Below are 25,544 nucleotides of genomic sequence, written 5' to 3' on the forward strand. Positions count from 1 at the left end.
CACCTTCAGGCAGTCTTGCCTCCTCATGGGAAAATGCATATTGTTGCCTCTCCTAGAGATTACTGGCAACTGCTATCAAAAAAGTTAGTCCCAAGCAGAGTTAACTTTCTGCAGTGCTCATTCAAGTTCCCAGAGCATTCGGAGGCGGTCCCTGTGTCCTCGGTAGGGAATGCAGTGGCAGAAGTGGAAGAAAGGGGGGTGGCAGGACCGGAGGGAGGTAGCAAGTACCATGTTGAGGAGCTAGCAGGGAAGGCATTGAGAAAGGTGTAGGAGGAAAGAGTCAGGATGGTAGATGACGGTTTTCTGCCCAGTAACTCCATTTTCACACTTAGTTTAGGCTCTTAGCTGTGTTTTTTGGAGACACTAAGGGCTAGGAGACGGCGGTGAGAGTTGTGAATAGGACCAAAAATCCTATGATTGATCCTATTTTGGAGATGGGATATTTGAAAATAGTTGTTTATTTAGTAAGCAGATACTTAGAATAAATATTAATTAGTTCAGTGCATAACGTGTGTATGTTGCAGGGATGATACAGCTGGTCATGCCAGCAGGTAACAGGACAGGCTTAGCTGAGAGTGGCCGCCAGACTGTGACCAGTATTCACACATGTGCATCCTTAACAACCAGCTGGTACAGAGGGTGGTGTCTAAGACACTTTGCAAAAGAAGATGCTTCACCTCTGACATATAAGGAGACAGCTTTCTTGGGACTGCCCCATGCTTGAATCTCTGGGGCAGTTTGCTGTTCCTCCAGAGTGTAACATCTTTCCAAGTGATTTGAAGAGTATCTTCATTGTAAATCTCCCTCCAGTACATGAATTTCAGAATAGCTGTTTTGAGAATTAAAGTGGAAACTCTCGCAGTATAACTACTTGCTGGGTTTTTCTCCATTGTTTTCAATCCACTCTGGAGAGCCAGGAAGTTTTTCCAGCTGAGTGTATAGTCAGATCTGTTAACCGGGGCAAGCCTCCAGACAAAACTGTTTTTGTGTGTTTCCTCCGCCCCTGCCAATAAAATCCATGCAGTTGAAGGAAACATGGGCATAAAAACAGTGTTCTGAAATGCGACACAGCTGTAAATATTACTCTGCAGAGATGAAAAGAAAGTTTATGTATTTCTTCAGGGCAATTAGTACATACAGGCTATCAGCAGTATAATAGCTCCAATCATCCTTAAGTTCATACCCAGTAGTGCACGCTGATGCATTTTAATTTTGAAAACAATAAATAAGCAATTTGCAGCCCACTGGGCTCTCCACTGGTAGTCCAATACTTCTGTGTTGTACCAGGTATGTCCCTTTTCATTTTCTGTGGGAACAAGCTCCTTAATAAGACGTACAAAGGCTTCAGTAATAAGATGTGCGAAAACTCTCCCCAGAAGCTTAATGTTTAACTGATGTGATACTTAAACCTTTCTGTTTATGCCCTTTGTGTTTTTAGTTACAGCATTTGAAGCAAGGCGGTTCTGGCTTATATGTGACAGAACTAACCACCTTGCCCAAGTGGTGTTTGAGAGAGAAACAACACTTACCTTAGACAGAAACTTGCAGTAGGAAAAGGAAAAAGCAACCACTAGGACGGATGTATTTGGGGAATACTTTGAAATTACTCTGTGACTTAAAGATTAAGCTTTTTGACTGAGGTGGAGAGAGGTGTGGGACAGAGCGCACTCTAGTGACTGTGTTACCACTTGTGACGTTATGTTAATTCAGCTTTTTGTTTCTGTTTTAGGACCTTTGCACAGAACTGCAGAAACATCGAACACTTAAATCTAAATGGGTGCACAAAAATCACTGACAGGTAAGTCAAAGAGGTTTTTTGATTGATTGGAAAATTTGGAAAAAGAAGTAGCTGAAGGTATTTTTAGTGTGTCTGCTGTTTTGCAGCACGTGTTACAGTCTTAGCAGATTCTGTTCCAAGCTGAAACATCTGGATCTAACGTCTTGCGTAGCCATCACAAACAGCTCTTTGAAAGGCTTGAGGTAAGAAGTTTTCACTGTTTTGTGTTAAACAAAAGTGTTTAAAGAGCTGTTCAGCATTTAATAAAATTTTAAAAATTGGTGCTGAACCTTAATACTGTGAATCAGCACTGACTGTATTATATATCTAGGACTTCTTGGGTGTAGACTATGGTGTTTGTGTGTGGTCTTTTCTCATGACTTTTCTGTGGAGGCCTGGCACAGTCCACTGGCTGTCATTAATTTCTAACAGTGTATTTAATTTGGGTTTCCCACTGTTATGACTATTTGAAGGCTGGATTTAACTTTATGTATTTTTTTAATTCTCCCAGTGAGGGTTGCAGAAATCTGGAACATTTGAATCTTTCCTGGTGTGATCAGATTACGAAGGATGGTATTGAAGCACTGGTGAAAGGGTGTAGTGGACTAAAAGCTCTATTTCTTAGAGGTTGCACACAGGTACATAATTGCTTGGGTGATCCTTTAGGAATAAAATTTTATTTTGGGTTTTTGAAATCTCTGTGAATTAAAAAATACTGGTTTTGTTATATGATTTTGTTCAATGTTGCAAGATGTGTACATTCTTTGGGCTGCTTTGCTGTGCTTTTAATTTCTTGTTTCTTTTCCTATGTCTGATTTAATTACTAAATACAGTTAGAAGATGAAGCACTGAAACACATTCAAAATCACTGTCATGAACTTGTAATCCTGAATTTGCAATCCTGTACAGTAAGTATTTGAAACTTTGAAAGATACATTCTCTAAGAATCAGAAACCAGTTAAATCAGTCAAATAGTACATTTCTGCAGTTTATAGAATTTTGTGTGGAATAGAGGTCTTAAATGAGCTGAGTGCTTCTAAGCTGAGTGTGGACTTGGAGTGTTGTTTTTTTCCCCCTCATTACATCTGTAACTGTGGCAAGCTCTAGAGTAAGAATTAACTGCATTCATTCAGTTATCATGAACTGTGTAACATCTTAGTCTGTTCATAATTCAAGGGCTTCTAATTGAGCAGAAGTCATGTTCCAGGCTGCATAATTGAGGGTAAAATGTAATGGCATCATAACTGAAGATGATTCAGAACCCTCAGAGTAGCAGAAGGGCATGCTTTTTCAATATTAATGGAAGAACACATTCATTTGTAATGAAATGACTGGGAATCATTCATGTACTTTTAATTCTACTTAAAGAACACAAATGAGATTTGCTCTGGTTTATTTTTGCTTTTTTGTTGTTTCTGATGTGACTTCTAAGGAATGGGAAAGACTTTTTTTTAGATTTTAAATATATTTAAGTCATTCTTTGCCTGCAAATAAGCCTTAGAAAATACTGAAATAAATTAGAATTTCAATGTTTCAGTCATGCAAATTTGAATAATGAATTTAGATTTTTGTTCGTTTGTTTTTGGAAAATTTTCTAGCTTTATTGCTAGAAGGTATCATAAAAATCTGGTAAAACTTTCAAATCTGTGTTATGGATTGTTCCCAAATGAATGTGGCATGGGAACATGTTTTGTTAAGATTGGACGAAAATTTTTTGACTTAAGAGATTTCTTTGAAGTGTTGGTCATTGTTGAGTGTTGGGGATTATTAAAAATTACATTAAAATTGCAGAAATCAAGAACAATATGAATACAAAGCTTGAGCTTCCGTGCACCGACCGGATGTTTAGCAAAAGGGAATTTTTCAGATTTTTTCGGTCTGAATTTAGATGCCCACTGAAGTTGGGTACCTAAAGATAACGGGAATGAAAGGAAGTTCCTTCTTTTGGTCAGAACCACACTTAAATAAAGTCAGTATGTAATTTCCTCCCCTTTCACTCTTCCTTCTGCTGTCCTCCTTCTCCAGAGTTCTTTTTCTGTTGTGTTTTACCTGAGACTAAAGAAGAATGAAAAGGCCAGCCTTTTCTGATTATTTTTCTGGAAGGCTCTCAAGAGATCTGATGATAATCAGATCTGATTATCTGATGATAATCAGATCTTATCTCAAAGCTATCTCTCCTGCTTAAAAGGGGCATTGGCATAGAAGTGTACCAGAATTTTCCCTTGGCCAGGGTGTCTATTGTCATGTAGCACAAACAAAAAAGCCTCTTGAGTGAAAGTATTTTTCTCTTTGAATTTTTTGAGTTGATAGTCCTACCTACATCAGTAGTAGTCCTACATGTGCTTTAAAGCTTTATTTCACTGGAGATGTGTCCTGTTTGCTATGGCTTTGAAGCACTTTTCCACAAGCAGCCAGACTCCTTATGATCAAAGGTTAGCACGGATTTTTACACAGCAGGTCTCCTTGTGCTTTATGTGGTCCACACTGTAATTCTAGTGGCTGTGTTTTATGAACCTTGTAAAATGCCAGGCCAGCACCAGCAGCTGTGGAATGTACTGATATTATCTCTGGAAACTGCACTTTTAAAAGGTACCGTCTTTGGAGAAAGATTTTAGAAACTGGGGACTTGCAGGCATTTTTTGAGCACTTTCCTGAGAATGATTGTAGGCATTGAAATTGCAAGCAATTTGAGAATGGAAAGTTTTCATATATAACTTAAAGGCCTTGTACATCTCCAACAGCAGCATAAAATTTACATAGTCCTTACCTCCAGAATAGTTCTGTTTCCCAGTAATAGTGTCATGACTATCTCTCAAAGGAAATGAAACAGTTCCAGAAAATAACATGTTTTTGGAGAGGCAAAATCAGAAATACCTGATTGATGTTGAAATTTAAAAAAAAAAAACAAACAAACAAACAGAAAACTTACCCTCTTAATGGTAGATGATGCAAATCCTTCCGGATCTACAAAAGGAATACGAGACTTCTAATTTTCTGTCTATAAAAATTTAATTTGACAGAACAAGTTTCAAATCTAAACTTCTGAAATTAAAAAGTACTGGGTTGGGGGAGGGAGCATAAGGTGATCTCTCTTTGTGCTGAGCTACTGCTATTTCTCATCCTGTTTTCATCTGTGAAGGGTAATGTTTATGGTAATAGCCTCAGAAATATGCCAAAGTTGTATTAACATACTTATATGAGGGGCTTATAAAAGGAATGTGTATTTTCCATTAAAAATACAGTAGATGTGTTTGTTACTATTGTAAGAGTAATATTAAGCCAGGGAATAAGACAACCTGTTTCACCATGAAGGATTAGTCATACAGAAGAGAAATTAAATTCATGGCATTAGGAGTGGGAGGAGGAGAGAAAACTTCTTCCAGAATAGATGATTTGTAAACAAAATAATATTTGAACACCTCCCAATAATCTGGTTCCTGTTGCTGTTTTGTGTGCACCTGCAATGGGGCTGTTTCTTGTAGTCCCTGTTTCAGAGAGAGAACTTTTTTGTTCGTATTAAAAATTTAGAGTTACTCTTTTCAGAATATCTAGTACAAAACAATTTTGAGAAATGAAAAACCTTGTTTGAGTTAAATCTTTCATCTAAAGGCACCTGCATAGGGTAGGGCAAACCTGTGAAGAATGCAGGTTTGACTGTTTACCTGTAACTCTTGCTTCAAAAATTATCTGAAGGTGAAGGATTTTTGCCCTTGGATCCTACTGCACCAGTGCAAAATAGGTGGTTACCTCTCCTGCTGTCAGGCTTTAAGCTCTCTTTTGCACTGTTCCTGAACTTACACAGTCACTGGAATGGAAGATCTGGACTCCATAAACAAATAAGAAGCAAACACAATTAAAAGAAAGAGATGTGAAAAATTATAAAACAAAAGCAAAGTGAAAAAGGAAGACAGCAACAAACAACTCTCGCTCTATGCTTCAGACTGCCTTTGAGTAGGACTTGAGGTCCTGGAAAAATATGTAGATAGGTAGGAATTGTGTGTGTTGATTATCTCCACTATTATTGTACATGGTTTCACGACGGTACTTTTTGGTTGAATGTCTGGGTTGCCTTGGTTTACATACAGCATGACAACAGCAGTTCAGTAATGTGTGTTGATTACCAGTAAAAGCTGTGCTGTTATTGCTGTGTAATCTTAGCTGATTACTTGATAAGGGAGTAACTTCAACCTTCTTCTGTGTTGCAGCAAATTTCAGATGAAGGCATTGTAAAAATCTGTAGAGGATGCCATAGACTCCAATCACTCTGTGTTTCAGGCTGTAGCAACCTCACAGATGCTTCTCTCACAGCACTTGGTCTAAACTGTCCAAGGCTGAAGTGAGTATGTCCTTAGCTTGTTGTAAGTATGTCATGTTGTTACTGGCCTCGGCTAAGAAATTCACTTCTGAAGATAATGAGCTGATGTCCACAGACTTGAGTTAGCTCTGTATTATTTGCATTACCTTTGCAGGCAAAAAATTAAGTTAGAAGTACCAGCTTAGAATATAAGCTCAAGGGCTGGTCCTCTGTAGATATCGTAGTAATGTAGTTCACTGTGTACTGGAAAAAACAAGAGTTAATATATGACAAATGAAAGGTGTTGAACCTAGCAGTTCAATTCTGTGCTTCTAGCTAAATATTTTAGGTACTAATTACAAGCCAGAAGAAAAGAAGATATAAAGCCCATTATTTTTTTAAAAGGTAAAAATATCTGTAGATGTGTTATGTCTTGTGATGTTTGTACTCTGATGTGGCTTTATGCAGTCGTTTGTCTTGCAAAAAAAAGCTTAATCATATCTGAGCATTTTATTTACAGATTTTATACAAATGTATTCTAATATGCTCTGTAATACATCCTGGGTGTTCTTAAACTCTGATATGGAGTGTGCTAATGTCTTTGCAAACGCTGAGGACTGATATTTATGAGATATATTTTGAGCAGCAGGGACTTATCAGTTAAAAATAATATAAACTTTTACTTTGGTGTAATTTGTGCTAACATATTTGTTATGGTGGAGTTCTCAGAAGTGCAGACAGCTTTGACTTTTATAACGAGGCCATCATTGCAACAGCTCTGTGTGCAGAGACATTTAATACTTCTTAGAAGGTCTCATTTTAGTGTGAATTAAATCAAAGGGTAAGATTTTTGGATCACACTAAATTGTCATTTATGACAGGAACATGCAGGAGTGGCAACTTGTTATACTTCAATCACAGGCAGAGGAAAAGTGTAGACTGTTGAAATTAGGGGAAGCTGCATTCAAATGCCAGTGTGCAGTATGCTGACACACTGTGTTCCTTTAGCTGATAGAGTGAAAAACAGCTTTTGTTACTGTAGAAAACCTGTCCTTAGAACAATTCCTGAGTGACAGTCCCCTTCATGTAACTTACTTAAAAAGCTTTTGTGTGCCAATGGTAGGGGCTTAGGAGTCTTCTGACACACTAAATTGTGTTCCTTGGAAAGCTGTGCTGTTATTACTGGTCTTTTCCCACTGTTTCTCCTGTTCTCTCAATTCATGGCTCCTATTGGAAATAAAAGGAGCTCTGAAGTGGTATTAGCTCTGCAATTCTTTCCAAGGGCAATACAACTGCAGCAGGAATTGTTTTGACTTTAGTAGGTTACCTGTTAGCCCCTGTCTGTGCCACAAGGGGGAAGGCGTCTGCCGCTCTTCTCCTGTAATGAGGAACAGTATAAGGAAACAGAATGACCTTTTGCAGTGATTACTGCCGAGGATTAGTGCATATTGGAAGGACAGATGATATAGCTGTAGATGTAGAGTTTTGGGATTGTGTATGCAAAGTACTTGATAAAAATTATGTTGGAAATCAAAGGGAAATGTAATTGCCACACTTGCTCCTATCTTCTGAATATTTTGTGGTTGAGTATGAAAGAAAACTCTGCTGCCTCTGCTGAACATGCTGGCCCTGTTAGAAACCTTTCAGTATTTTCTGTGCTGTGCTATTCTCACTTCATTTCAGGGTCTTGAACGTCCTATTATGGCTGCTTTCCATGATACTGTGTTCTGCAGCTGTTAGCACTCACAAATGATGTTTCACTGGAAAAAACCCTAAGCTTGATCTTTTAGCTGACCCTTCAGCTGTATTTCTTACTTCACATCAAGATATAGGTGTCTTCTCATCCCTCTCTATATCTGCTCTTTTACATGCTTGATACCTTCTCTTCTTTTTTCTTCATTAACACTTTTTAGTGTTAAAATACTGGGAGATGTTTTGGTGAGGCTTATCAAGAAAAGCACTGGTGAACCATGCATATCTTTGGGTGGGCCTGTGAAAATTAGGATCATATTCCTTTTAACCCCACCTGCTGCTAATTCAACAGGAATAGGGAGGTGCTGTGTTCGGAGACACTCCAGGTGTGCCCAAAAGACATCTGTAGACCATAAATTTAACTGTGAGGTCTGTCTGAACGTTGCTTTGTAGGGGTGGGAAGTCTGTAGACCATAAATTTAACTGTGAGGTCTGTCTGAACGTTACTTTGTAGGGGTGGGAAGTCTGCTCTTGAATATCCTTTTGTCTCATCAGCTCCTATGATAGGAATGTTGTCACAAATCACTAGATGGGAAACACATGTCAGCTGTATCAGGAAAAAAGAAGACCTCTGTGTTTTTAAGTACAATCAGTAAAACAAAAGCAAAAATTAGAATTTTGCTAATTTTCATGCTGCCCAGTGCCTTCCCACCTGTTTCTTCATGCTGGGGGCTTATTGATGCAGCGTGTGTATATACAGCTCACTCCCCATTCTGCTCCCCAGACTAGCTGCATACCCAATTTCAGGAAAGCTAGAATTGTCCTCTGCTTTCTTATTCCTCTGTTTCTGTATTTTCAACTGGATGGACAGTAAGTAGCATCCTTGCTATTTTACACGTTGCAGTCATCATTCTCCCCCACCTCCCTTCAAAGTCAAATGTGTAATAAGGTGGGGCTCATAGCAAGTGAAGGAGTTAGAAGGATAACAAATGTGACCTAAATCGTGGGGGGGTTGTGTGGTGGTGAGTTTTTTTCCTTCCTGTTTGGTATCCTAGGTAATTTTCAGAGTAGCTGAGAGTATTTTATGATAGGCTGCTAGCTACCGTTGGTGGAAGGGCACAGAATTCCCAAATGTGAGTCTGGAAAGAAAGTTCAGAGGTGTTAGAACCATCCATTTGGGAACAGGTATCTATCTTGTACCTCTCTGCTGGCTGTTTTTGAGTTTCTGTCATACTTCCTTGTTGAAGATTAGAACTCTGGAAGAGGGTTTTTGAGAACATATCCCATGGGGCTGCTCAACTCTCGACTTGGCTGCTCTCTTGGTTTTGGCTTGGAGGAGGCTGATCCAGCACAGTCATAGTCAGAGCCCCATATCCTGTACTTTGGTGGGGTTGTATTTAGTTCATGCACACAGCATGGCTTTTCCCTTTGCACTTTGTCTCTAGGGAGCATTCTAATGACCTCCTAAGCCAGTGGAAGGATCTGGAAGCCTCTAAGTGTTGCCACAGCAAGAAGTTCTTTTATCCATCTTTCCCTGCCTCCTCCCCACCAGCCCCAGTATAGCAGTAGTGTTTGCTGTGGTGAGTAAGTTGCACTTAGTTTGTGCTGCTCATTACACAGCCCTGTGGTTTCCCCTTATTCACCTTGATACTTACTCCACCTGCAAAGTAAAGTTTTCATTAAAAAAAAAGGAAAAATTAAATAAAGACAACAAAACATTAATGTGATAGAGCCTGTTGTGCATGCTAGTGATGCTGTTTGGGGCAGTTGACTTATTTTTCTTGGTCAGTACTGCTCACCAGTGCCTCTCGGAAGAGTGTTAGGATTATCTTTCCAAAACAATATGCTGTTTTCTTTAAGGTTGTGTTGGCACAGTTTGTTGTTTTTACTGTGGGCTTGGAGATTTTAAGCTCCTTGCTTTCTGGTAACTTGCTTCACTGTGCTTCATGCTGAGGCTCTGAGGGAATTTCTAGTAAGCAGTTTTTCAATTTTGGGGCTTCCCAGCAGCCTGTGTTTAGATAACAGGTTTTAGATGCAGGCTTCATCTGCATTTTCCTTATCTCAGGATTTATTCCTATAAATATATCTTTCCTCAGATAACACATGAGAAAACTTGGGCGTTATGCTCTTACTGAATGAAACAAGAGGTTGAAATGATTGTGTATAATTTTTTTCCACTAAATGTTGAGATTTGAGGATTGAATTTAATCTGTTCTGTGACTACTAGAATCTTCTGATAAGCTGGATCAAAAGTCTGCTGTATAGTTGCTAATTGCTGTGAAAAATAGGCATATACATATTTACATTTGCTGTTGAGACCTTTAAGTTGCAGAAGACAGATTTGTATCTCAAATGCATTTGCTTTTCTCTGTGTTAATGTGTTTTTTTAACATTTAAAACTTTTCCAGGATTTTGGAAGCTGCAAGATGTTCACATCTTACAGATGCTGGGTTTACCCTTCTAGCACGGGTAAGGTCATTTCAGAAGGTTAGAGCTTGCCTTGTTTTCATTGCTGCTGAGCAGCTGTGAATTGATGTACTCCTGCTGGGAAGGAATAGGAGAAGAGGAAAACTATAGTAGAAAGAACCCAGTAGAAGAGGGGACTGAAAAGTTATTTTATTTCTGGATTATACTTAGATCTGCAACTTGATCTAATTTGCCATCTATCATTGCATTTTTCACTTTTTTCCTCTGTTTTTTTTAGTTTGTTTCAATTGAATTTATTATCCTTATTGTAATTCTAAACTTATGTTACATATTCTCGCCAAATTTCCCCTATAAAGATGTCACACACCCCTGTGATATTTACATCAAAAAAATCATCATATAATAGATTATTCTGAGCATACCCTTGAGTTACAGAATGTTTACATTATACATTATAAACTACAAGCAGTTTTGCCCTGATTCATGCTGGAAATATGTAAAGTAAGCATATTGGTTTTATAAAATGCTTCAAGTTAGACTTACTTGCTTGCTGGTTTAGGAAATCTGAACATAAAAGTGATGCTCTGTAAGTGGGATTCGTTTATGCTGATGATATTTAGTGTGAATGGAAGGGGGGGTTTTAGCCTCAGTGCTTAAAGAGAGTGGTTTTCTAATCATTCAGCACTACAGTCTCAGGCTTTTAGGAGTCACCTCAAACCTGCTCTTGGGGCTGCAAGTTAAACCATTTTTTCCTATTCCTGAAAAAATTGGAAAAAATGGGAATTGAGCTGTTGCGCTATGTGGTCTGCTGCAAAGTCACGAGGCTGCATCATTTTCTTGAAATTAGTCATGATCAGAGGTTGAAAGCACTTCTGAAAGCTTGCTGGGGATCTCTCATACTGCTGGGAAAATTGCTTGTGTAGATGTGATGTGCAGCTTTCTCCCAGCCTTAAAGTAGAGCCTATTTTAATATTTTCAGCATTCACTGGCAAAACAAATTGGTTTTAAGGCTTCCTTCTAAATGTATAATGATGAAGAGAGATGTTCCCTGGGCTTAAGTGTGTTTCAGATGAGTTTGATGCAGGCTGATATACACAGAAGTTGGATTAATCTGTATGCAGATAAGTTTGCTTTAGTGCACAGTCTACAAATTCCCTGGGTTTGGAGTGAAGGGGGAGGGGAAGCAGGGGTGGGTAAGTACTGATGTGTACTGGTCAAACATTACAGGGTAAGAAGAAGACACTTCACTAAGTAAGAGGAAGGCTGAAATGTTGATGTTTGAGAGAGAGGTGGTGTATTGCTTGCTAATCTATTTATTTATTTATTTAAACAATTTTTTTTCCTTTGGTGGTGATCAAATACTTGAAGGGATTTAGCTCACAATTTCCTCTTGAAAGCTGTGCTATCCCATATTACTATCTCTGTGCATGATTTTATGTCTATGTTTTATTTCATCTTTTGTTTTTCTGTTTCTGTTTTGTTTATTGTAGAATTGCCATGAGCTGGAGAAGATGGACTTGGAAGAGTGTGTTTTGGTGAGATTTAATATGAGAAGGAATATTGAACATCCAGTGTAAGGATGCAGTACAATAGCACTTTTAGTTAGATGTGCTTTGATTTTTATTAATAGTGCTGTGTTTATGGCAGGAAATAAAAATAGTTATTGGGAGATTCTATAGAGGGAAATACTTGGAGAGTAAAAGGTGATGGGGTGTTTTCCAGAAACAACAGAACTTTCATCTGGTAGACAGACATATCTTTTTTGAGGGTTGACTCTCCTGCTGTCTGTTGCTTATGGCTGTTTGATTTCTTTTATGTCTAGATAACTGACAGCACATTGATACAACTTTCCATACACTGCCCTAAACTGCAAGCCTTGGTAAGTGTAACTCTTTGTCTGTGACCTTTGATACATCCCCCCCAAACCGCACACACAGGCAGCTCCTGCAGTCCCGGGCTGTCCACTCTGTATCTAGAAAACATTCCTGATGCACAGTGATACTGTGCCAAATATATGCAAGTTTCATAAGTATTCTAAAAGCAGCACATTACTCCTAAAATATTTACATGCATTGTGTGATTTAAAAAATGTTACCAAGTGAGTGATAACCAGAAAGCTTATGTTTTATGGTTAACATCCTTCATATTGACTACTTACATACTTGATTCAACTTAAAGTACTTAGATCCTTTATAGATTCTTTCAAGTGTTCAGTAATGATTTTCTTAGGGAGTATGACACTTCACATCAAATATTGAATAAACAAAACCACCCAGAGAAGATAATGTAATCATTCTGTAATCAGTTTTGCATGCAAGCATTTTTTTCCCAAGGACTCCATTTACATAATAAATTATGGAAGGTTTTTTTGAACTCGACTTTTGAACATAATTGGGGAGGATTGAGATGCCTTCAGTGGGGTTCTCTGCTTACTATATTTCAAAGAACTGTTTTCTAGGGAGTGGTGGCTTAGACCTTTCAGATCATCAAAGCCAATTTGAGGTGACATAAATTTCTGTTCTTTAGTCAAGGTACTCCAAAGTCACTAGATTGTCCTTACAAGTAGGAGCTCCTGTATTTAGGGCCAGTTGTCCCATAAGTGTAGATTTGTTATGTATTACTTAGATCTATGTGAGAGAACAGGTATCTGTATAATCTGTTCTTAGATGGGATTAAAGGAAGGTTTGCTGCTTTCTTAATTAAATTGTGTTATGATTAGTGTTACTCACTCAGGGTTACTAAGGCAGCAACATGAGGAAAACTGTCTTTTAAAAAGGAACTTGTTCTTTATTTTTTATTATTGTTGTTGTTCTTTATTTTTGCTTATTAATCATCCGGCCTCTTTTCTGAACCATAATTCTTGATGTTAAACCAAGTGAGTTGTCAGAAGATGTGGACCCATTTGTATGGGACATGTTCTGTTCTTCTGTAAGGGACATGGTTTTGTGTTGTAATCCTAGTTGTGACCAGTTTTTGCAAGAAATCTTTGATATCAGTTCTGCCAACAAAAGTGTTAAATGATTGTACATTGAAATTATTAGAGAATCTTTGAAATACTTGTGATATACCTGGACATGAGAAGACAGTTGAATTCTTCATTTAAGTTGATCACACTGTTTCTTACTCTCACAGTATGTCAGACCGTATTTGATTTATACACAGCATTCGGTAGGTATTAACAACAAAAAAAAAAGAAAAGAATTTCACCATATATTTTTGTTCTTAAGATTTCAAGCAACTGTTTTTGTAAAATTCCACATCATTAACATTTCCTAGCAGGCTTATGAAGTCAGAAAAATCATGTGGTTTAATATGAAGTTTGTGTCATTTGGCATATTTGTTTCACAAAGTTCTACGAACTCGGCCGTACATCCTGTATTGTCCTTTCAGTACCAAATACTGTGTCTCAGGAAAGCTGATTTTTATAAGCTGCTTACTTCCTGGGATGGAATACTCTTAATTAGCCAGCGACTGCTGCCATAGCCAACAGCTCCACAGAACCTCCTGTCCCTCCTTGAAACAGCAGATCTGTTAGAAACGTTGGTTAACCCTGCAGCTGCTGATTGGTCCCAGGCTGTGAGCCAAACCAAATGCTCAGAGCATGTATATAGAGAAAGTAGGTACAGGAGAGAGAGTGGTTGGTAGTGCTCAGGCTTCCTTGTCCGGCTGAAATAGAGGATAGATGTGTTGTAACGAGGGTCAGGAAAGCTTTCATGTCAGTCAGATGATTGGCAGGAGGTACTTTTGAGCAGCTCTGAGTTAAAAAGTGCTTTTGGATTGCTGCAAGTGTTTCTTCATCAGTTGCTGTCTGAAAAAAACAACTTGGGGCAGGGAAACGCTTCTTCAGAACCAGACACCATTAGACTTAGATACAAGTACGGGCAGAACACAGGGCTGAGCATAAAGAAAGGCATTAGCTCAGAGCCCAGGGCAAGAGGAGAGTTCACAGATCCTTCATGTTTCTACTGGGAAAGATTTGAGAGCATTCATTTCACTGCTGACAAAAGAGTGGTTTTTAAGCCTCCTCCGAGAAATGTCTGTTTCCCGTTGTTGTCATCATCCGTGCTTCTCCAAAAGTCATGAATTCCCTCAAGGAACAAGGAAAGTGCTTTGTGTGGTGCCTGAGATGCAGCAATGTTTTCCATGTTCTTGAAATTCAAAGGATTAAAAAAACACTCTGAAGAGGAGCAGATTTTTTTGTTTATTATGCTGACTGTTGCAGAAAAGACCGGTCCTGTAGCACTACGAGATGTTTATTGCTCCTTGTACGTACAGCCTGAGGTGCTAAGTGCTCACAGCTTGGGGTTTTTTTTAATCATTATTTGGCAAATCAGTCCAGTCTGATTGTTCTTTATCTATGTGGACTTGCACAGGCTTGGTCCTCATGGTAGCTATGAAATAGTAACTCCTGAGTAGATGCTCACCTATTCCTGTGTGTTCTTGATCATCCTTTAGAGTTGTTTCTGGTTTCTGGCACAGTACTGTTTGCACTAGTGTGGGACAATTGGAACAGAATTCCCACATTCACAGAGAGTAAGGGGGCCTGAGGAATTGTGCCAGTGACATGTTTTGGGACTCAACTTGCGAAACAAAGTAAAAATCAAGTACAGCTATTTTGTTAAGTAAAGCAGTTCCTTGTTTTTACTCTTCCGGATTTCAGCTGTGTACTATTTGTAACTGTTTAACCACTGGAACAAAGGAGATTCAATAGGACTTCTGATGTCCAGAGGCTAGATTAATTTAGGACCCAGTGATGTTAATTGTTTGCCTCTCTGTTTCAGAGCTTATCTCACTGTGAACTGATCACTGATGATGGGATCCTTCACCTGAGCAACAGTACGTGTGGTCACGAGAGGCTACAGGTACTGGAGCTTGACAACTGTCTTCTCATCACTGATGTGACTCTGGAACACCTGGAGAACTGCCACAACTTGGAGAGAATTGAGCTGTACGACTGTCAGCAAGTCACGCGAGCTGGAATCAAACGAATCAGAGTATGTGTTTACTGACTTGTTCCCATGGGAACACCAGAGCTGTTGATACTGCTTGAGATTGTACGAGTTCTACAGGCATCCCAAGCCAGGAAGGCTGGAAACAGTCTGACTATCAATCTGTTAGGTCTTCCCACCTCTAGAGACTGTAGGTAACTTTTCTGTATGAGCAGCAATAATTGTCAGTTTCTGACTCATGACACTTTTGCTGTTGGAATGCAGGTTACCTTCTGCTTTCCATATTTTTTCAAATACAGGCCTCTCAGTTTTTAGGATGGTGTAGTGGTATTCTTTACCTATTCTAAAATATACATTAAGACACAGAGCCAATAGTTAAAACATCTGCATGGATATTTCGTCTGATGGGTTGTGGGGCCCTTAGGCCCTGGAATCCAGCCCCAAACCTTTTCTCTGTGTACCTTGCCCATTCGGTCAGGGACTGCCTACCTTGCAGGGGCAGCGTTTTAACCTTGCTGTTAAACTTGTCTGCAGCTTCATATCCCAAATTTGTGTCCAAACACTTTTGGAATTGGAAAACTCATTCCCAATAGTGACTCAAATTGAGTGCAGATGCCCAATTCTATTTCACGCCATCTTCCAGGATGAGAACAGCAGGAGAGCTATGGGAAACAAGGTACAGACAAGTCCTCCTTAAGTAGCCAGGGATGAACCCTCTCTCCCCTGTGGGAAAACACATGCCTCTCCTGATGGAGAGCTGTCTGGGCTGATTAGTGCTTTGTTGGGTAACCAGTGGGAGCCCTGTGGAAGTTGAATGCCCAGACATGAGTGTGCCTTAGCTGGATGGGACATGAGGAATTCCATGTCAGGAGGAGACTGCTTGGCTACCATCCAGCGTATAGATGCTTTCTTAGCTAACCCACCTTCATGAGAGAGTACTTGTTGGCAGCAGTTGAGGTATACTGCTTCTCTTCACTTTTCTCTTTTTAGTTATGTTTCTTTCTCTGCCATTATAATGCAGACTTTTCACCCACAGGCTCATCTACCTCACGTGAAAGTTCATGCTTACTTTGCTCCAGTAACTCCCCCTCCCTCGGTCGGAGGGAGTGGACAGCGCCTCTGCAGATGCTGTATTATTCTTTGACAGTAAGTGCAACCACACAGAAAATTCTGTCGTTGGTGAAGAAAGGGACTGCAAGTCAGCGGAAGGAGGCAGTTTCCTGACAGTCCTAATGATGGTGTTTGGTCATCCAGTTTTGTGACAAGAAAAGCGTTTGGTTTTTTTTTTTTTTTTCCAGGTAAAAATCTTAATGTAATGTGCAGCTGTGGATTAAGTTGGTGATGCTTTGGTTTGTATTAGTAACTCCTTCCTTCTGTTGGCATGAGAACTGCAGTACCGTGTAAAACGTGTGGGCATTGCAGCATAGCAGCCACTTGGTGAAAGGTCACTCAACTTGGGAGTTAATTTGCATTTGTAAGCGCTACTCCGTGTGAAGTTCTAACTTGACATGAGGCTCGAGTCCGTCACACCAAGGAACTGAACCTGCTGTTCTGTAACATACACGACAGATTAAATATCAGGTGTAAGGACAAATCAGCTTTAGCAGATGTTGACCAAAAAAATGCAAAGTAATCGTAAGCTCTTACAGTGAAACAGCAGCTTATTCTTTTTCATGATTCAGCTTCATATTTAATTACATAACAGGACATAATAGGTAATGTCAAAAGGTAAGATAGTACCTCAAGATAACTATATAAATAGAAATACTTCCCAAGTTTTTGGACTTGGTTCAGTTGAACTATGCTCGTACAAAGCTTGCCCGTCACCAAACGCACGTTTATGCCCAAAGCCATCGGCCTTTAACAGGGGTAAGAAATCCACTGTGGTAGAGCTTGTGCACTCTACTGTAACTGGCTGCCACAACCATACATGGTGCTGACTGTAACGCCATTCCTGTGTGTCCTCAGTTACCTCTGTGGTTTGTAAGGAAAGGATGCAGCAGTTCTAGGAAGAGGGATGTATTATACGTGCTGTTCTACAGATGAAGAATGGAAACCAGGTTCAGCTACAGGAAATAACAACGGAGCAAGGAATTCAAGCTGTTTGTCCCATCCATTTTAGGGACAAGCATAGGACAAACTCTGTAGGCAGGAGTTGAACCAAACCAAACCTGTGGTTTTCAAATGTAAAAGCCCAACTCTTCATGTTTGGGGTAAGAAGCTGTCAACTTCTGAATGATAATGATAATGATGAAATCTATGTATTAACTCTTAAGGCCATGCTTTCATCCTTAGTTTTTCAGTGCTAGAGGATTAGATAAACTTTTTTATATTAAGCAACTTAATTATCTGAGAGAAACTACTCGACAGTTCAGAAAGCTTTTTTTGTGTAAGTCTGATTGTGTGTGTGTATGTTTTAAGAGTTCAGGGCCTGTGTTTACTGAAAATTAAAAAGCAGTTGGAAAAGCTACTACTGGATAGTAATGCAACTTCCCCCCCCTCCCCCCGCCAAATTTTAAGCTACTTCTAAAAAGGAGTGTGAACATGAGACTTCTATGGATAGCAACAGCCGGGTTGCATTCATGATTCACAGAGGATGGGGACAGTAAATTAAGACCTCAACTTCGGGGTTAAATTATAGCTTAGAGTACAGTACATGGATTTCTTTACTACTCCAAAGTAAGCCAATCTGGGCTTCTTTTGCACAGTAGTGGAGTGCTGTTACAATCGTACACCTAGAGTTCCATGAAGACACTGCTATTGTCATAAGAGAGTTTTAAGCAGATTTTATTTTCAACTGTACCAGGAAAGTCAATGGTACCAATATGTCAAGATGTGTTGCCTTTTGTTGGCTCATTTTTTTCTAAGAACATAATGAACCTTGTAAAAGTCCATTGCATTAAAGATGTACAAAAACAAATGGAACCTACTCAGATATAGGACACTTAAATAAACAATCAGCTGATGTCAAACTTGAATTTGTTGCAATTATTTCAAATCTACCCAAGATTGCTACTGGAAGCAGAAGATCTGGGTGACTGTGCTGGGTGCAGGACACACTGCAGAGCTTGTTTACTTCCCTTCCTTGCCTTTACATACCGTTAGTGCCAGAGCAGATCGTGCAATTAATCTGAGTCTTAACAGTGGACATGTCTGTAACGCGGGTGAGGGGGAAAACAAGTAAAAAGAAAAGCACATTTACAAAATTATTGAAAAACATTTATTATACTTAAATTGAAATGTGTACATCTTATTAAAAAACAAAAGCAATTTGCTGGTGCCATAATTTAATTCCAATTTCAAGTGAGCTGGACAAACTACTGTACAACTTTCAAGATTTTTTAAAATTAGATATTTGGATACTTTCCAATCAAGGATATTTCCACTTTTATAAAACATTTGGATTTGAATGTGGTGTGAACTAAAAAGACACAAGTGTCAGTTCAAGAAAATACTAGGACCAAACAATACCCAAAGATGAACAACTCATAGTCAGAAATGTTTAAGTAAGTACATAAAATTTTACTTTCAGTGCAGAAAAAAAAAAAAAAACCAAACAAAAATAGGAAAAAACCCTCTAGGTTTGATGAATTTAAGTTTTCAAAATGCTACAGCTTTCAGAAGCTTTTCTGCTAAGCACTTATGCCAGTTATGAAAGGGGAAGTGAAAAAAAAAATCCAAAGTTGCTTTTTTACATGCTGTAGTAGTTGCTTACATGGAACACTGCAGCATAAAAAGCAAAACTATTCCCAAGCTTTTAGCCAGAGATCAAGGTGGAACTTTCCAAAGGCACAAAATGACAGCTCTGAAACTGTCACCCAACACGTTTGGAAATATTCCCCTTTAAGTACCTAACCAGTTGAAACTTAATGTTACCCTAGGAAATGCTGTGCCATGACTGTACAAGAAATATCCAAAATACCGAAAAAGCACATTGCCTGTTTCAGAGAAAAGTGAGTATTTGGTCATATGGAAGAGGCACTGTAACAGGTGTACAGTATGGACTGGAGGGCGGAGAAAGGTCAACAGAACAGGTAAGAAGATGTTTGTCCGTAATAGCAACTCCAGCAGGGCATTCACTGCTGGGAAGGAGACTTACAGGGTGTGTATTTAGTGTTTCTTAAGCAATTTATTCGATGTTGCTGAAAGCTATGACAGCCCTGTGGTGCCAGTGGGTCATCTTCCCTCATCAGCATAATTTCACTAAGTCAGAAAACCCCACCTCTCACTGCTGTATTTTTAAAACTCACAATTTTACAAGCAAAGAGTTAAACTGCAGCAGTGCTCCGCAGAGAACCTACGAAACTAAACATAAAGGATGCATAGGCAATTCTTTTCCATTAAATTCATTAAAGCAAAACACAATTACTTGGTACCCTCCAATAAGGTACTATTGATAATGCAGTTTGCTGCATGCATATATTGCATCTGTCTAGGGCTTCTTAAAAGCCCTTTTCTGGCATTTACACTTCTTACATACACTCTTATACACAATTTACACGGGAAGCTGTTTTGACAGCTTTACTCTCCAAGACCTGACAACCTGATCACTATCACCTTAACTACTCATCTCCACACAGATTAGCATGTGCTCTGCTAACATCAAAAAATAAAACCAGCGTAAGGTACAAGCACGTAATAGACAAACTGGCACAGAAAGGTAAATGCCCCCAAATAAGTTTACATTCATCTCCAACTGGATACAGATAATAGAAAAGCAACACTGCTCTGCTTCTATGAACTGTATCTACTGGCCATAATTTGCCTTATTTCAGTAAAGGGCAAGCACCTTTGCTTACATTGTCTTCCATGCCTGTACGTAAGCTGTCATGGCATTATACCTCTCATGAGGACACTTAGCTATGGCAGTGATAAGAAAGTTCACCTATCAAACAGCTCATTAGAAAGGTCATTTTGTGTTTTCAATATGAAACATCTTATACAGTGAAGTTAGATCCTAAGGTTTTGGATGATCTTCATAATCTTTAGGCAGGACTTCATTCTGCGTTGGAGTATCAGTGTAGCAATTGTGTGACGTCACTTCAGAATTATGTGGAAGCCTTCACCATTTTCAGCTGAAAAAAGAATAAAGTGTCAATCTTTCTTAAACAGAATCATAAAAATATGAGCCAAGGCACCAAAACACCAAAGTATGGACTTGGTTTTAAAAGTACAGCTCATCCACAGCAAAAACATAGCTTTTCTGCTTGTGCTAAACAAAGATGTTATAATTAATGATTTGTAATTGGATCTTCAAAGTTGGGACAGTTTCTGTAGGTAAAGTCTGCACAGAGTCAAACTTGTCCACTGATTACAGCCATTTGCTGGCACCTTTCACCAGAAATAAACTGGACTCCTAAGGAACTGTGGGATTCCACACCAACCCACAGAAGATGATTACTGACTAGTAATGAAAGAACAGAACATTGTACTCTGTTCTGCTGACTCTCATGACTCAGTTAACATTCAGTTTCTGAACTTCAAAGGTACTACTGCCAGGATTTTAAATTATTTTGAAACATCACCATTATCAGCAGCAAGCACTGTGATGGTTGACTGAGTTTTGTATGAGATTTGTTACCAAATGCTGCACTGGTACTGAACTGGAAACCTTGGAGAAATGACTGAGGTGCTACACAGAGGCTGAAAGTTCTGACCAAGACAGGAAGAACTCGGTTATTTTCTGCCATTATGTGTACAGATTTTTATTTTTCTGCCACTATGTGTACAGATTTCTTTATTTTTTTGCTCTAAAGAAGGCTCCTTGGTGGAATAAACAATTAAGTTCTAGACTGTCAGAAAAGACAACGTACCTTTTATTGTGGTGAATAAGAAACAACTCTCATCTTGAAAGTTCTGAACCATCTGCAAAAAGAAAAAAAAGTTTCAAAACCCTCCCGAATAAGACCGATGGTGAAAAAAACACCAAATCAGGTACTAAACACAGCCTTTTATAAGCAATTGCATATTTTTTGTTTCCTTGAAGTGACACAATATATATACCAAATTAAAATCCACTGCTTGTTACTCATGTAACCAGTTGGGAGCCCATTATTGCTGGCTGTGGTTTTGGAACTCCAAGTCTGTGTAGCAGACACCTGAATAAGCCAAATTCAGCAGTATTTAAATGCTCCCTGCCTTTAGGCATGATCAAAATAAATACATACTAAGTAATTACTGCAGCATCTATATAGATGAACTATACAGACCTATACAGACCAGTTGCCTCTCTCATCATAGTCTCAATTTAATCAGGTAGACGAAGAGCGTCATTGAAAGAATCCTTCTGCTTGTTTCAATGCAAAGGAAAATACATTCTAAAATATCAGAAAATACTAGGCTGCATTATCAAACAGAAAAAACCCAGTAATAAATAAGCAAGCATAAGAAAATCCTCCACTCTAATTCATAAATAAATGCCAAGAAAATAAAATTTCCATTACCTGATCACTAACAAGAATGTGGATGCCTGTGGGACCCTGTCTGTAAACCTGGTTGATCTGATGCAAAGGAATATTAAATGCCAAAGCAAGCTTGCGTGTGACTTCTGAGGCTGCCATCTCCTCTAAGTAGATTGCATGATAAACTACAAGAAAAAAAAAGCATTTACATAAGCATGGTACTAATGGATAACGAGTAACTATATGAAAAGAAATCTGAATCTCTTTACACACCAGGCTTTAAAAAGTTTTAAAAGCTAAAACCGTGTAGTTTACTCTCCTCCTGTTCTCACTAAGAAGTATGAACAGCTCTGACTTTTCTTTCAAGGAAAAGTCATAAGCACAACTCTGACAAGGGAGAGGTTTCTGTTTGCTCTGAGACTGAACGCAACTTCTGCATTTTTTCCTGTATCCTGCACAAAAAGGCCTGTCAAACAGACTTAAATGGATTTTTAGAGAGTCACCTAAAGATGGCTTTGGAAGTAGTTTTGGGCAATACAATACATTTGACTTACATGTCTATGCTGTTGCTTTGAACGGGGATACAGATTTTTGGGTTTTGGTAAGGAAAGGCTTTTGCAACTGTCTGAATAAACTTCCTACAGATCACCTCAGAGCTGAAGGGTGGAAGGGGAAAATACAGCACAGCAAACAAACAGAACAGTAAGACAAAGCAACTGTTCAGTCTGGTGCTTTATTTACAGTTCCTGAGCTTTATTAAATAGTGTTTGAAACCCTGGGCAGCTCCATGTTTGCACATTCTTCTGCCCCAAACCAAAGACTGAAGATATCTGGGGGAAAATACCTTTTTGACAGCAGCAGTATTCTATTTATAGATCCTCCTCCACCTCAATTCTTGCATGGAAAATACACAAGCACTGTTGCAGCAACAGCCTGTACAGATTTCAGCTGGGGAAGAGAGATCTCTTCTCTCAAAGCCAAGAGCAAGAAAATTATTTCAAAGAGCTCCATTCTTTTAAGATTGACATGAATTTACAAATAATATAAGTTCCCATCTGTGTTGAAACAACAGCTATGTTTCAGAAAAATAATACTAAAATCAGGAGCCCATACACTGCTTGGCTGATTCTCCTTGCCCAGCCTCTACAGTTTTTCTGCAGCTGCACAGAAAATGACAGTAAACTCTTAACAGAAAATGGGAAAGAATTTAAGTGTTTTATTTGCACTTAGCTTTTACATTTATATGGTAGATACCTTGTCTGTAACAACAGGCACGGCTAGAGAGCTCCTTAAGTAATTACCATGTAACTAGTTAGTTCTATCAATGGACTGAAAAACCCCCCGATCATTTAACCTTGAGAGGTTTTAGGTTCTGTTCATCCCGTGCACTGTTAAAGCAGCACTACTGCTGTGAATACAACTTCCTATGGTTTCTCTGTACACCAGAAACAGAAACTCAGCCTCTTCACTGCTTTTTTCCTTCCCATCTATCTTGTTTTAGACCTTTAAGACAGGGAATGGTGTGCAGAGAGACCGCTGTGCACCGTACCGTATATTGCACCGTTGCTGCTCTCACCATTGCCTGTATCTTGTCTTTCCAGTTGTATGCTCCGTAATGGCTCCTGACACACGTAGATTGTTAAACGGGGCCTAATAGACCTGCAGTTCAAGGAAATCACGTCAGAGAAAAGCCTACGTGCCCTGGAAATACAGAAACTGATAGATTTGTTATGCTAACAGTACACTCGACATGTTTTCTTTCACTGACCCCAAAAAATTAAATTAATATAATGATAAGTGGTCCCTCAGATGTTTCCGCATTTAAACAACATTTCAATCAATTAAGAGTTCATCAGGATGCTGCTTGTTGTAATTCTGGAACACAACTATTGAGCAACAACAAGAATTCTGCTAAAAAGGTCAACAGTAAGAAGTACCCATTTCAGACAGAATCAGACACACCACCTGGGATGCTGTCTGTGTTAGCACTCAATGCCTGTAACCTCAAAAAGCCTCAGGTTGTTCTAAGCTCCCCTGAACGACAAGTTTTGTGTCTTGGCAGCAAATCCATCTGTATCAGGAAATCGGCAGGGCCCACCTGCATCTCTCCTGGCTCTGCCCTGGAGGTGTACATAGGAGGTAATTTTTAAACGTCTTGCTGCCAGTTCCTGAGGCAGCTCACACAGGCATCAAGGTCCATCCTGAACTAGCTTCCCAACTCTCCCAATTCTGGAATTCCCCATCTCTAGGAAATGACAGAACACCACCCAACAACCTCACCATCAGCCTATTACCTGGATTTCAGTGCATTATACAGCCGAATTCCATCAGCTGGACCACAGATTTGTACCAGATCTTCTCTTGTCAGCTTTAATAAATCAGCACCTGGAGAAATACATGAAGATTTAATGATTATTTAGCATAAAAACATTTTTTAAAATAAATTTATGTTCATTTCAACCAATAACAACAAACTTCACCATGATAAAAATGGAATCTAGCAAACAGGAATAAGTAAAATTCAGAATAGGCACTAGTGAGTGCTAAATAACATCAACCTGTTTTCCAGAGGTGGACAGTTACACTTTATAGTGTTCACATCTTTGAAACAGTACGAGTCTGCAAGGCACACAATTTCTGTAGAGACAGATGACTGTTCTGTAGACAAACAATGGTTTTTGCTGGCACCCAGGTTAGTGTGTTCTGAACACATGCAAAATACAGAGCAAAGATATTTGATGGCTTTTCACTCAGTGAATTATACCAGGCACTCAACTCATTCCTCATGTCCTCTGTGCACTTAAGTTATAACAATGCACTCATGTAATGCTGCTAAAAGGCTGGCATAACTAAAGCAGTGTGGACAAATCAGTACATCAGCAACCTGGGGCAAGTCCAGGCTGTGGGATACTTCCATCCAAAATCAGCTTTGGTTTTTGTTTGGTTTTTTTTTTAAAGATGATGTCAATTAATGATCTGTGAAAACAACTGCTTCCCTGAAGATTTACTTTAGAAAAGGAAGCCTCAGAGATACTAAGGAGATGTAAAAACAAAATGGAAGATTCTTCTGAGAAGCAGCATAGGTGTCAATGAAGAAATCAACCATCTGAAAAATCAGTCACTGTAATAGATGAGTGGGAAAACAGGAAAAAAAAATCTTTATTTGTGAAAATACTCCACAACTATCTAGGAATGCACAGGTAAAAGCCAGTAAAAATAATTTATCATGGCCCTTAAATACTGTAATCAAAAAATGCCCACACCTGAAGTAGTATAATAAAAGCCACATACACCACACCTGTTGTTTAAAAGAAAAACCAGCCAGCTAGTATTTGACTTTTATTATGATAATAATGATGAAGAAGAAAAGTTTTCCAAGAGTTTTGGTCAGAATTTGGTACTGAAGTTTACTGAAAAAGCTTAGCAGCCATAATACAAGTAGCACAGATCAAAAACTAACCCGTAGCAGAAGAATAAACCTTCCCTTGACCAGGGAAAAAGTCTGGTACAAAGGGAATCCTGACTGAAGCACGAGCTAAGCCAAGAGGCAGAGAGCTGGCATCATTCATCATGTGTCTCCAAAGAAAACAAATTTTATTTATGGTGTGTAGTGTCATCCCACCCTTTGCACAATTACATGCAAGACTGAAGAAGCAAACAACAAAACACAGCTCCACATAGTGCATCTATTGCCATGTCTTGTGTCCAGAAACACAAGTGGAAACTGCATTGCTATTTAATAAGCAAATCAGTAAATAAATATGTATACCATGTGTTCTTAGAGAATTATTTTCCAACACAGAACTTGCTCATTAACACCAAGAAAGAAAAAAGTAAACTCCAGATACCTGAGAAATTTGAAAAAAGCCTTGTATAGGTTGAGAACCTATTCTTGAGCAACCATTGCTGAGTTTCCTGGATCGTGGCCGAAGGATGAAGCTGCTGTAAGAAACAAGATTGGATATGAAAATTTGGATACTAAAAAAACCAAAACTAACAGAACC

At 38.9% G+C, this 25,544-nt stretch overlaps 2 protein-coding genes across 12 annotated transcripts in view; one reads left to right on the forward strand and one right to left on the reverse strand.

Moving 5' to 3' along the window:
• FBXL2 (F-box and leucine rich repeat protein 2) overlaps window positions 1-18,111 on the forward strand; it is a 56,393-nt gene extending 38,282 nt beyond the window's left edge. For 4 of the 6 annotated variants that reach the window (XM_032679276.1, XM_032679294.1, XM_032679290.1 and 1 more), the window contains exons 6-15: window positions 1,730-1,798; window positions 1,885-1,980; window positions 2,289-2,415; window positions 2,611-2,685; window positions 5,983-6,113; window positions 10,172-10,232; window positions 11,681-11,725; window positions 12,013-12,069; window positions 14,972-15,184; window positions 16,176-18,111. In XM_032679276.1, the coding sequence (XP_032535167.1) occupies window positions 1,730-1,798; window positions 1,885-1,980; window positions 2,289-2,415; window positions 2,611-2,685; window positions 5,983-6,113; window positions 10,172-10,232; window positions 11,681-11,725; window positions 12,013-12,069; window positions 14,972-15,184; window positions 16,176-16,283 (982 nt within the window). In that variant the 3' untranslated portion in view covers window positions 16,284-18,111. Of the gene's footprint in view, window positions 1-1,729; window positions 1,799-1,865; window positions 1,981-2,288; window positions 2,416-2,610; window positions 2,686-5,982; window positions 6,114-10,171; window positions 10,233-11,680; window positions 11,726-12,012; window positions 12,070-14,971; window positions 15,185-16,175 lie in introns of all 6 variants that reach the window. The other 2 variants (XM_032679283.1, XM_032679308.1) reach the window with 2 other exon arrangements.
• A 225-nt stretch (window positions 18,112-18,336) lies between these two features.
• The window catches only part of UBP1 (upstream binding protein 1), a 52,532-nt gene continuing 45,324 nt past the window's right edge, over window positions 18,337-25,544 (reverse strand). For 4 of the 6 annotated variants that reach the window (XM_032679252.1, XM_032679238.1, XM_032679266.1 and 1 more), the window contains 6 exons: window positions 25,389-25,482; window positions 23,835-23,925; window positions 23,090-23,199; window positions 21,583-21,725; window positions 20,953-21,004; window positions 18,337-20,214 (listed from right to left, as the gene is read on the reverse strand). In XM_032679252.1, the coding sequence (XP_032535143.1) occupies window positions 20,177-20,214; window positions 20,953-21,004; window positions 21,583-21,725; window positions 23,090-23,199; window positions 23,835-23,925; window positions 25,389-25,482 (528 nt within the window). In that variant the 3' untranslated portion in view covers window positions 18,337-20,176. The remainder of the gene's footprint in view (window positions 20,215-20,952; window positions 21,005-21,582; window positions 21,726-23,089; window positions 23,200-23,834; window positions 23,926-25,388; window positions 25,483-25,544) is intronic. The other 2 variants (XM_032679242.1, XM_032679244.1) reach the window with 2 other exon arrangements.

This window comes from Chiroxiphia lanceolata, chromosome 1 (assembly GCF_009829145.1).
Source record: "Chiroxiphia lanceolata isolate bChiLan1 chromosome 1, bChiLan1.pri, whole genome shotgun sequence".
Lineage (NCBI taxonomy): Eukaryota > Metazoa > Chordata > Aves > Passeriformes > Pipridae > Chiroxiphia > Chiroxiphia lanceolata.